At 33.5% G+C, this 12,982-nt stretch overlaps 1 protein-coding gene across 1 annotated transcript; it reads right to left on the reverse strand.

Moving 5' to 3' along the window:
- Window positions 1-1,659: 1,659 nt before the first annotated feature.
- LOC133205605 (protein unc-93 homolog A-like) lies at window positions 1,660-12,669 on the reverse strand. Its single transcript, XM_061341442.1, has 7 exons — window positions 12,545-12,669; window positions 5,385-5,909; window positions 5,001-5,167; window positions 3,953-4,192; window positions 3,565-3,700; window positions 2,640-2,771; window positions 1,660-2,410 (listed from the first exon to the last, which is right to left on the reverse strand). The coding sequence occupies exons 2-7, from the start codon at window positions 5,896-5,898 to the stop codon at window positions 2,175-2,177; spliced, it is 1,425 nt and encodes a 474-aa protein (XP_061197426.1). The 5' UTR covers window positions 5,899-5,909; window positions 12,545-12,669; the 3' UTR covers window positions 1,660-2,174.
- Window positions 12,670-12,982: the final 313 nt, after the last annotated feature.

The raw sequence follows: 12,982 nt of genomic DNA on the forward strand, positions 1-12,982 counted from the left end.
TCACATGTAATATTATTTATATTTAAGGTTATTTGTAGAAGCACAAGGTCACTGGAAGAAAAAATAGATTTGCGACATAACTGATAGCTAAATTAGGTTTCATTCACGATCGCAACACAATCATTCTCTCATTTTATATAGTCTCTTTAGTAAGTATGGTTAAATGATCTTACAGAGATTATGTGTTTGGTTTTCGACGAAGTAACCTTTAATGAAATTATATGAGATGAACTAAGAGTAAAATGAGGAAAAGGTGAAATTCAAGGTCAAGGTAACAAAAAAGAATTATGACGCGCTTTGATTGCTCTCGCGATTTATAACAGTATGCAATGTTTGATGAAAATATTTTGAAAATTTTCTTGAAACTTAGGTAACTGAAAATGAAGGAATAATAAGGTCAAGGTAATTGGAAAGGTCAATATAAGAAAAAAAATATACGGTTGAATTGATTTCACCAATATATAACTTAGTATATGAAGTTTAAACAAAATTTCAAAATTGAAGTTCAAAGTCATGGAAAGGTCAAAGTCATAAGGAAGGTCAAGGTAACAAAATATAATGACGTAATATGAAACTTAGTTGGAGTTTGATACCAAATCCTAAAAAGGGAAGTTGAGGTCATAGGGTCAAGATCAGAAAATTATGACAAAGTTGAATAGCTCTCATCAATTTGCATTTAAGTGAATAAAGTTTGATGAAAATTTGTTGAACAATTTTTTACTGCAGAGCAAATGATAGTGATATCAAGATCATATGGAAGGTCAAGGTCAGCAAATATTGACACAGTTTAATCTTTGTACATGCATGACGTTTGATGAAAATATCTTTAAAAGTTTCTCTGAAACTAAGATGAATAGCGAGGTCAAGGTCATAGGAAAGATCTAGATCAGAAAATATGATGCAGTTGAATATGTCTTATCAATTCGTATCTTTTTTAAAAAGTTTAATGAAAACATTTTTAACAGTTTGAAACTAAAATAAATGCAACATGAGGAATAGGGGGTCATACTAAGTCATAGCGAACGGTCAGAAAATTATGACATAGTTGCTTAGCTCACACCAATGTGTATTAGTGTTTGAATTTTGATAAAAATATCTTCAATAGTTACTTTGATACTGAGCTAAACATAAACAGTGGAAATGATTTCAAGTACATAATGAAGGTCAAAATCAGTAAATAATATTAAAAATATTTTGAATAGTTACGTCGAAACTAATTAAGCTAAACACAAAATAAGGAAAAGTGAGGTCAAGGGCACAGGGAAGGTCAGGGTTTGGAAATTGTACCACAGTTGAGTAGCCCTAATATGCATTAGTGTATGAATTTTTGTTTATATCTTCAAACATTTTCTTTTAAATTAAGCTAAACGCAATGTGAAGGACGGACAGACGGGCAAATACCATATGCCTCGGCTATATTCATGGCGGGCTTAAAATGAAACTATAAAGCAAAATTAGTTATAAATGGGAAAATTTGATCAAACCAATATTGAAATCGAAAACTTTATGATTTACTAGTACTGTATTTCGAGTCTCCTATTTCGAGTTGAGTTATCGCACTTTGCAGAGTCATTTCGCCTTAGAAATTAAGTATAGCATTCCAAAAACTACTTTGGCAAGTATACTCAAGAGTGTGAATGCATAACAAATAAAGTCAAATGTTCTTTCAAAAAATTTATTTTGCTCATATCAAAGCAAGTTACATTTATAAATACATGTACCATTGTCAAGGCGCGTTTTGTCTTTCTAACGTAAAAATATTCATAATTATGTATATATATAAAAAATATTTGTTCCACATTTAAATATAAAAATAGTTACCCAAGGCACACATATATATGCTGGGATTTATAAAGACACAACCCATTACATTAACTCATAAGACACATGAACCATAACAAATGTAGCGATCAAGAGAACCATAAAAATGGTAAAAAAAAAAAATATCGATTGACTTAGAAAAATGATCTGAAATTTGCATGAATTTCGGAAAACTGACCATTTGTGGTTTACAGGAACAAACTCACTGTATATGCTGCTGAAGTGTTTTTGATCTATTTTATAATAAACATAAAATCAACACTTGTCAAAAATATACTTATGAAAGTTATACAAATCGTCGAAAAAGTCCGATGTCTTTTTTGTAAGCACCAACATGTGACATTATTGATGAATTAAAGCTTTGTCTTCTCTTGAATGGGAATGGATTTTCTATCCCGTCTCTCCATGAACTCTGTGATTCCGTACAGGAACATTCCCACCACTAGGATAGTGAAAGTCAAGTACAACTTGATGTCAGTCCTCACAAAATTTCCGTAACCAAACGCAAGGATAAATCCCAGAGATTCCCAAAGACGGTAATTAGAGAAAGCTGCCTCCGAATGGTCAGTAAATAGATAACCGTAGTAGGCTGGAAATTTGAATTATATCATTGTGTAAAATAAAATCTTGGTTCCTTCTTAAGAAAACACATAGACATTTACTTTGTTGGGAGATATTTTGATGTATCATTAGGAGATATTTTGATGTATCACAACACTGGACCATATTTATCAAACCATGTTCGTAGTTTTGTAGTCAGATTTTGTCCTTTTCTAAAATTTTAAAAAAAGAAAACGACTCTGGAGAGTTTACCTTACCATTTATTTGGGTTTGAATGACAGCGTCACCCATTCCCCAAAGTGCAGCGATGATGTAAAACAAATATATCATATCTGGATCCGGTGTCCAGAACATCAACGCTATCTGTATACCTCCGTGTACAAGGAACGCTGTAAAATGTATAGACATTTGAATGAATTATGGAGAAACAGTTTTTTTTAATGTCTTGTTTCAAATTAATTTCGAAAAAGTATTTAACTTTTTAAAAAAAAAATTGACCGAAGGAAGCGATTTATGGATTGATTTTAATCCTTTGGGTCGAGATCTTTTTATTTGTTAATTTGGTCCAAATATTGATATTTTCTCGCCACAGATTCTCATAAAAACCAATCGGATTTTTGGTATTGAAACACAATAAATATAAATTTTAAGGTTAAGATCTCGATGTTGATATTTCAAACTTTGCCGCATTTTTTCATACAAGCTAGATAGTCTATATTTAGAAACAAAGGGTAAATTAACTAAAATTGATTTGAACTTGTTTTCAAAATCATGTATCAAATATCACTCATATAAAGCAGAATAACTTGAAATCTTAATATTTTAGATATTATTTTGAATTGTTGTCTGCCTTCAAACTTGCTCTCAATTAAACACCTTCTGCTAATGGAAAAAAATTACTATTAGAACTGCAGTAGTTTTTTCTCGAAATTTAACTATTGTTTTCAATTTCAAAAATACAGTATTTTGGAAATATAATGTGTTATTCTTTGTTTGGCCAAAGTGAAGCTTTTAAGGTTTTTTGTGTCAAGCTATAATGTTTACTCAATATTTTTTAATCAGCCTCATCACTAGTAAGCTTCATTTAGTGACCAGTTTGTTTTATGAACATAAAAAGACATAATTCAGCAACATTCATAAAGTACAGAAAGGTTGTATCAGGATGTTCTTAAAAGAAATTACCGAGGATGAAGAATGGAATGTGGCCTACAAATTGGACCAACCGTCCGAAGGCGAAGGAACAGAGTGCGTCTACCACACCATAACAAATCATGACGTATCCTATGTTCCAGATCCCAAGAGCACATCCAATATATGACTGTAAATTGAAAACAATGTTAACATCGAACTTTTACAGTAAGTAAGTAAGCACAGTAAGTTTTGTAAAAAAAAAAAATTACAAAAAATAGCAATTCCCTCTTATCGACCAACAACTAACTGCAAAGAGGTAAAGCCTCTTTTCTTCGTGTTAATCTCTGAAATAACTGTACTTCTTCATATAAGTTTAACAATTTTAATAAATTGCAAATTAACCCAAGTACATGTACATTAGTATAATTGTAAGAAGTACCTTTGTGAAATCGCTTCCAACAAAGCCTTGTTCTACACCGCTGTAAAATGTCAGCACCATTAAGAGTTTCTGGTAAGGGGACCTCCACCAGTGCTTAAATGTCGCAATGACCAGGTCAAAAGAAAACTGTCCATACTTGTCATGGTTGTCTTTGTCCAGCTTGATTGGGTCCAACAAAACTGATATGATAATAACAGCTATCACTGCACATCCTGTATATATCCCACACACAAGGTATACCTAAAAAATACAAAGTTGTTCATGTGGTTTTCTTTGAATTCTTAACTATTGTGGAATATTTGATAGGTCATTTTAATTTGCATTTTCTAAGAAATATCGGAATTAAATGTACTTCAGAAAAAAATGCATACACCATGGTTACAAAACAACCATCCCAGAAGAACAGTTTGCGGAAATACTAGTATATGGATTATAAAAACAATAACTAAGGGAAAAGTCCCCTGTCGTTAGTGATCTCATACTTTTTTATGTCCTTTGAAACATTACCAAAACATGCCCCATTTCCAGCTAAAAGTCTGAATTCCTATTGGCATAGCTTTAATATATAGTTAGTTGAGCTTTAAACACATTCCCAGCACCCTATAAATTAAAGTTTGTTATTGAGTCTTTATATAAGATTCACTGCTCTTTGCTTAGTTATCTTAACGATCTTTGTAATCAAGATAATTTACGAAAGAGCTAGTAAATCTTCTAAGAAGGACGTGATGAAGGAAAGGTTGAAACAGCAAAATATTTTTTATGAGAAAACAAAAATCTTTAATTGTTGATTTTGAGTGTGAAAAACGTTCTAGTAGCCCTAATGTTTCTGATATTTACGGAATTGGTGGTGCAAAAATAAGCATCCAATCAAAGACTTGCAGAAAGAAAATTTCAGAGGTTACTCATAGCATTGTCTGTTTTTCCATATAATTCGGTTCCCTTTTCTGCCACAGAAAAGACCATAAGGTACATTTTGGTTCAATCTGAGTTGAAAATAAAACCTGTGGACACAGGAGCCGACAAAAAAAATCTAACGCTCATATTTTACCTGGTCTAGTTCTGGTTTCTTCAGGGTCGTCTTATTTTCCTTAATTGTAGGATCAAAATTAGCACCACAGCTTGCTAGGTCTTCTGTACTGACGTTGAGATACAAAGATTGGTTATCTGGACGTTGACTAAATATTTCAGAAGATATCAAGTTGCCCCAAATCTGACCTGTGAGAAAAAGAAAATCAATAATTAAACATTTATATTGATTTTTAAAAATTCCTCTTCAAGTAGAAAAAGAAGAAATTTTCTTTTTGAAAATATCACTTAACTCTTTTTGATATGGAAAAGAAAACGAAAGCTTTCATTTAGATTATCCTCGGAAGAGAGACCAAACGATTACAATCTTCATGTACTAAATGTGCTCTAAACCCCATTATCTTACTTGTTTGGAAGAACATGAAGAAGAATCCGAAAAATCGGTTGACAATATCGTCTTGAGTGGTTCCTGTCATCTTGGAATACCACACAGATACCTGTGTCAGGTATGTACATTTAGCTGACCACAACGGGGCAGCACCCAGTCCTATAATAATAGATGCTGGTACCATCAAACCCCACACAGCATAGAAATTTGCGGCCATATACACAACATAGCAACACATGGAGGCAGCAATTGTCCATTTACAGCCCAGTTTTCCTATGGCAACAGAAGGTACAAACATGCAACTGATGACCAACGCAGCATACAAGATGGCTAAGCCTCCCGTACCCACGCCCTCCTCTTTGTTTAGTGTGCTCTGTAAGTTTGACAGGGATTGAAAGGCCGTGAACAAGAAACAGAATCCGAAACTAATAATTAACAAGTTCTTTAATATTTGGAATTTAGTCATGGGAAAAGTTTCCGTTTTCGATGGGTAATCGCTCGACTTCATCTCCATCGCGTTCGATTTTTCCATTTTCAATAAACCTACAAAGAAATAAGTAAAAAATGAGATGATAGACATTTAGATTATTTACATTCTGTTGCCTTGAGTCCCTTGGTGGTCCTTATTCCACTTGACTACGGTTATCCAATATAACCTTTGGTCGTTTAATCATTAAAAACAAGAGGCCCATGGGCCATATCGCTCACCTGAGCACTTTGGCTAGGAAAAAGCAGAAATCAGTTTAGTATTGAAAAGTCTACCTATATAAGTGGTGGTGGTGGTGGAAGGGGTGATTCGAACAAACTTGAATCCACACTTCCTGAGGATGCTTCCATCTTTCTTTGACTAAACATGGCTTAATTAGATTTTTTTCAAGAATTTTTCCTATACGATTGATCTTCTATTGTGGCCTTGCCCTACCCGCGGGGATATGATTTGAACACACTTGATTCTATACCATCTGAAGATGCCTCTGAATTTATATGACTAATCATGGCCTTGCTGTTATTGTGAAGAAAATATTTATTCATATACCCTTTATATTCCTTTGTATAACGTTGATCCCCTGTTGTGGCTCCTCTCTACCCCTGGGGTCATGATTTGAACAAATTTGAAGCTACAATACCTGGGGATGATTCTGTATTAATATGACTAATAATGGCTTTGATGTTCTTCCGAAGAAGTTTTTAAAGATTTTTCCTATGTATTCCTATGTAAAATTTTGATCGTCCATAGTGGTCCAACCTACCCCTGGGGTCATGATTTGAAGAAACTTGAATCTACACTACCTGAGAATGCTTCCATATAAATATGACCAATCATGGCTTTGCTGTTCTTAAGAACATTTTTAAAGATTTGCCTATGTATTCCTACACTGTATGTAAAACTTTGATCACCCATTGTAGCCCCACCCCTTCCCTCGGGGGTATGATTTAAACAAACCTGAATCTACACTACCTGAGGATGATTCCACATAAGTTTCATATTTTCTAACCCTGTGATTCTTGAGAAGAAGATTTTTTAATGATGCCATTAATTTTTCACTAATTCAAATTTATCTCCCCATGGAAGAAGGCGTGGCCCTTCATTTAAACAAACTTGAGTCCCCTTTTTCCAAGGATACTTTGAGGCAAGTTTGGTTGAAAATGGCCCAGTGGTTCTTCAGAAGACATCGAAAATGTGAAAAGTTTACAGACAGACGGACAGCTACACAGACGGACGCGGACAAAATGTGATCAGAAAAGCTCACTTGAGCCTTTGGCTCAGGTGAGCTATAAATGATAGCACACCAGAAAAGGCATATGCTTATACATAGAAATCAATGAATTTTACCTTGTCGAAAATACTTAGTTTCAAGTATAGTTCACCGTTAATTTTGTTTCAATCTGCATGTGTATATCGGTGACTCATTTTGTTTACTGAACATTGCATGCGTCCCCCAAACTAAGGATGGTAAATTGCACCTATTACGTACAGAGACAGACGCGACATTTGGAGGCAAGCCCAGATTTTCCAGATGATTTCGGAATTTGCATCCTCACAATGTCAAGGTCAAAGACAAGTCATATTTGTTTACAAAACTAAAGCTGTTTTCTGATTGGTTCCAGTCCTAGATCAGGAACAAATGAAATAGTAACTTTCTAGCCCAATTTTTAAATAACGACTTACGTCAAGGGTTTGTGTGGAGTTCCGAAATCACAAAACCTTAACATTGTGAGGATGCGGTATTTTCTCCTATTTACTACTACAGCTTAACTCAAAATTGTATATTTGTTAAAATTTAGGTACCACGTCAAGATTAATATGCATCTATGAATGCTAAAAGTTGATCATTATAAGACCATGTACATGTATATAGCCAGATTTGAATATTTTAAACAAAGTCGAGTCAATAGTTTCCATTTGAGGTATAAAACGGAATTACCTTATGCAGTATAGTTCTAATCCTGTTTTTCAATGTCCACTTTTTTTCATTATTTACTCGTATTTGACATGGCCAGAATCAACGGTTTCCATTTGGGATGTAAAAAGGAACTATATTATGCAGGAGTACTCTGATCCTGTTTCTGTCCACCTTTTCATTATTTATTTGAAATGGCGAAAAGGCAAGATCTCAAGTATACAGTTGTTGGCATTAGAAATAAATTAATGTCACCTATATTTATACTACATGTACATGTATGTACATTCAATAATCATTTCAATCATGAAAAGAATAATTGAATTTATTGTCCCTTTTAATCTCATTTTAGTTTTTAATTACAATAAACAATAAATGGTAGAATTATATACGAGAAGGGGTAAATTTCATGTGTGACTTAAGGCTGGCAAAAGTTATTCAAATTAAGACTCGGCGAGGGAAGATTTGTGTACGCAACTTATGTCAAGGTGATCGATGAGCAACTAATCAATCTGTTATCGATTAAGATGAAGATGAATTGATAAAATGGACTTTCATAATTATCATATATATATAGAGAGAGAAACCGGCTGGACCGGCAATCGAACCAGGGTTCTCTGTATCACCAGTCAAGTGCTCTAACCACTGAGCTATCCAGGCTAATATCCACGACCCAAACCTTACATTCCTCCCTCCTTAAATTGTATTCGCCCTAGAAGACAACCCAAGTTCTTTTTACCCCTGGCAGGACTTTCACCTACAAGTCCAGGGGTAGTCCGAAATATCTGACGTTTTCCTGGCTTTTTTTTTTACGATTTTGATATTTTACGTGCCAGCATTATATATATTATTATAGTCCAGGGGTGGTCAATGGTACCAAATTATGTAACAGGAAAGGAGAAAATGTATGGCTGGACCGGAAATCGAACCCGGCCGGGACTTCTGCATCACTCGCAGGACTTTTACAGGGTGTGCAAGTCCAGAGGTGGTCAAGTTCAACGGCACCAAATTATGTAGCAAAAAAGAAGAACATGTATGGCTGTACCGGGAATCGAATCCGGGACCTCGGTATCACAAGTCAGGAGCTCTAAACTACACTGAACTACCCAGCCTGATATCCACGGCACAAAACCATATACATGTATATAATAGTAGAAAGTTTATCAATGTAAAACTCACTTTCAGTTTCCATCGTGGTGTCTGCCATTTTACTGTAAATCTAATTAAGATTCAGGCTAAGATCCCATATTCCTTTATGATTTACTATATCAAAAAGTGATTTACTTCAGTTATTTTAAACTTAATAATACAGCTGGTTTATGAGGTCACAGATCAAACTGGTCACGCGATTTGTTAACAATGTACATAGTCACACGTGGCAAATGAATCGAAGTTCTACTGAAGCAGAAATGAAAGTTTCCCTCACTGCCTACAACTGTAGTCAGTGACGGCCACTGTCAATATTTGGACACAGATCCTCATATGTTGCATAATGTACGGAGTCTGACATGCAAGGAAGCTGTCCTGTGGTGATAAGTCGAAGTTACAGTACACAAAGTGTTAACTTACTCCTACTTTATAAAAAATTATAATGCATTAGGCTTGATTTGTTCAGTCATCAACATAAATGCTATGTTTACATTGTCATTTTATTTTTGCAGGTTTCATTAAAACGCTCAAATATAACGATGCATTTTAGTAAAGCGTTTAATCCGACTTTTTCTGATATACATACATAATCATAATACTGAAAGTACTGGGATGCGCTGAACAATAATATATATATATATACCATAGCTGAGGACTACCCTATCCCATCCCTTCCCGGAGGTGTGATGGTTGGAACAAACTTGAATATGTACAGTGTGAGGAAGATTTCGAATAAATTTTATTCTTTCTATCTTATTTCCTGTTTATTGAAATTGGTTTTGTAGACTGTCTCGCATTGTAAGCGATTTCAAGTTAATTTGGACTCATTTTCAAGAAAAGTATCATGAAACATTTAAGTTTAACGATTTTAAGCCAGATAGTTCACATATACAACTTGAAAAAAAACCCCATAGTTTTACTCGATGTTTTAAAATTTATGGAAATTTACAATATAAATTCGGCCATTTCTGTCAAGCGTGAGGGATAGAGATGTCGTTTTTTCCATGCAAAGATTATATTCGCCGGTATTGAATCCGAACGTGCATTACACCGTGAAGTCATTGACGGCAAGCAGCGGCAATCACATCGATGGATCCCTTTCCGAAGTTGCGGCCATTATCTTTATGTTAAACTCTCTTAGACATTAAAGAAGATGGGCCAACAAAGAGAGCAAAATGCCTTTTGTGCGACGAATATGAAAGTGAAAAATTAATTCTCAATTATGACAAAATTTTTTTTTGATATTTCATTTAACATTAATAACGTAAACTAAAGATAAGTAAAATCTCTACAAATTGCAACAATCTCACAAAGTATACATACACCAAAGACAAAAAATATTATCTTCATACAAAAAAAAAAATTTTCCATATGAGTGGATCTTCGCCCCCCCCCCTTTTTTTTTTTGAAAGATTATATTATGTGTAAAATATACATTTGTCAGTAAACAAAAAATGGAGCAAAGACCAACTATAACTTAAAAATACCTTCTATGACACAACATTCGTGTCTTTCTGAGAAATATTTGAAGTCCATTTAGTCAAGGGCCATATCACAAGCATGATTTAAATGCCGATATTTATTTTGTTATGAGTGGTATAGCGTAGTGGTTAGCGTGTTAGTCTCGAAGGATCAAAAATTTATACTGAGGATTTTTATTACTTGCGTTCGAATCCCAAGAATATTACATTTTTTTAAAACAGAGAATGTTTTGCCGAAAGACTTTTCCGCAGAAAAGTTTTATTTGTTATAATTTCATACCTTTCAATGATAAGAACTTTGCTCTAAATACTAAATTCATAAACTGAATATGACTATTACACATTTAGAGCTACAGACATTTTCACTTCTCCTTTGCTGCTGTTTTACTGTAATAGTTGAAACTCAAAGGTTCGTCTCAAAGCAGAAAGTTTGGGGGAAAATTAACTATCGATATCGGGTATTTACCGGTATGTTTTTGTTTTGTTTTTTGTTTGTTTGGTTTTTTTGTTGTTGCTTTTTTGAGATAAAATGCAAAATGTGATGACGTTGATACCGTTAAACACTGTTACAGCTTCAACATTATCAAATACTGTTAAATAGAACAATCAATATAATGCAAATCCAAAATTGCTAGAATAATGTCATTTTAAATGTCATAAAGTAGCAAATAAATAGTCCAAAATGTCCAAATCGCAACCAATTTTTTAAAAACAGAAGTCTCTGATTAGGCTGTAGCTCTATTGGTTTGTACTAAGAAAAGGGAAGATAAAAGCTGCATCTTAATTTATAAGTTAGTATGACAACATCAACAAATAGAATTATGATCTTTGTTTTATTCTACTGAAGTACCAATTAATTTTTATTGAAATCAGACCAAAAACAGTTGAAGGTGAAGCGTTTTGAAGGAATTCCAAGACAATGTGATTTTAGTAAACCATTGGAGCATCGTTCTTCTGTAATCCAAGTGTGTATCTTTTTATACAAAGTAGTCGGACTGTAGAATACAGTGTAGGAAGTTTATTGAATCGGACTAAAATTTTAGGAGGAATAGTACAGAAATTTCTATTAATTTTTCATTTAAAATGGCGACATCCCCTTTTTTAAAATCAAAGTCTGTTGTGTTATACCGAATTGTGTATCATTGTGTAAAGTTTACTTTTACCAAGTTTTATTAAAATTAGACTAAAACTGTACAGCAAGAATAGCATTTTGAAAGAATTTCTCCACAGTTGAGAATTTTACTCATCAATCCATAATTTATCAAATCGTAACTAATAATTAACCAGACATAATTAATGTTTTTAAAGCTTTTTTCATTCATATGAAAAGAAGCGTTCGTAGTTGTTGTTTTTTAAAGAAATGACAGAGTTGTTATTTGTTTTATGGAAAGTTGGAAACATGGGATGTCAACGAACAAAGTTAACCATATTTGACGTAAAGCAGACGATAACAAATCAGAGCTACTTAAATAAAGGAACTCCCCCGCTTTAATTTATCTTCTTAAGACACACATATATACCTTTCCCTGTAATCTACACCTGTCTTTGAAATGATGCATTTTCTTGACTTTATTTTCTATACATATCCAAATCAACCAACGTGAATTGGCGTTGCTTTACACTTTCGAACTTTATTACCTGTGATAAAGATGAATTATTCATTTGAACCAGATAAGAGTTATTTTATTTCAATAGGTTTGAAATCGATGAACTTGACGTTGACACAATTGAATGTAAATGTAGTTCATATAGCAAAATAAGCATAATGTTTTTATGAAATATTATCTAAATAATGCAGTGGTAAAACTTGTTGAATGGATGTAGGTTAGGCTGTCACAGACTTAGTTTAGTGAAAAACTTCTGACGTGTCTTATAATTGTAGTATTTAGCCGCTGGCTACATTAAGTCAACAAGTGTTCCATTGTAAATATGTATATACATATGCAGTCATTCAGTAGGTTTTTTCTCAGTTGAGTTTGAAGATATTTTTTTCTCTCAAATAGATCGCCATGTACTTTATCTGATAAAATCCTATTCAATTTTTTTTAATACATTATCTGCAAAATCAAATGCCAGACACAAAAAAAAAAGGGACAGAAATATGATATCAAAGGTTGGTGAATATCCGAGGAAAGTAAAGACTTACCTATTTAGAATTAATGTACCGATAAACCCCTCGCCTTCTTCACAATTCTGAAGTATGTTTAGTTGGGTCCTATTCTTAAGAAGCCCACAGTTTTGGTGAGTCACGTGACTTCGGCTGTCATCTAGTAAAGAGACAAGAACAGACGGGAGTTTGTTTGTTTCCATTATTTACTTCCTAAAATTTATACCTGTATTACGTAAAGCATATAAACACTTTAGGTGCAGCTGATACATTTTTGTAGGTCTTCACTGTTATCACTGTTCAAACGAAAAGAGTTCTTTATATGTAAGAAATAATTAAGTACTTGAACATGAGGGGCTATTTTGAATGATTTTTTTCACCGTCGAGAATTTTTAATGGAAAGATCACGGATTTTACTTTCCAGCAAAATTAGGCAATAAGCTTACTATAGTTTTCCAAAAGAAATGGTTAGCTGTT

The sequence above is a fragment of the Saccostrea echinata genome, unplaced genomic scaffold (assembly GCF_033153115.1).
Source record: "Saccostrea echinata isolate AGI-Se365-2 ecotype Australia unplaced genomic scaffold, CSIRO_AGI_Sech_v1 ptg000054l, whole genome shotgun sequence".
NCBI lineage: Eukaryota > Metazoa > Mollusca > Bivalvia > Ostreida > Ostreidae > Saccostrea > Saccostrea echinata.

Coding starts and splice junctions, on each gene's coding strand:
- LOC133205605 (XM_061341442.1), bottom strand. CDS start 5,898: ATGGAAAAATCGAACGCGATGGAGATGAAGTCGAGCGATTACCCATCG. Junction 4,193..5,000: donor AGAAACCAGAACTAGACCAG/GTAAAATATGAG, acceptor TGTATTTTTTAG/GTATACCTTGTGTGTGGGAT. Junction 2,411..2,639: donor CATTCAAACCCAAATAAATG/GTAAGGTAAACT, acceptor TCAAATTTCCAG/CCTACTACGGTTATCTATTT.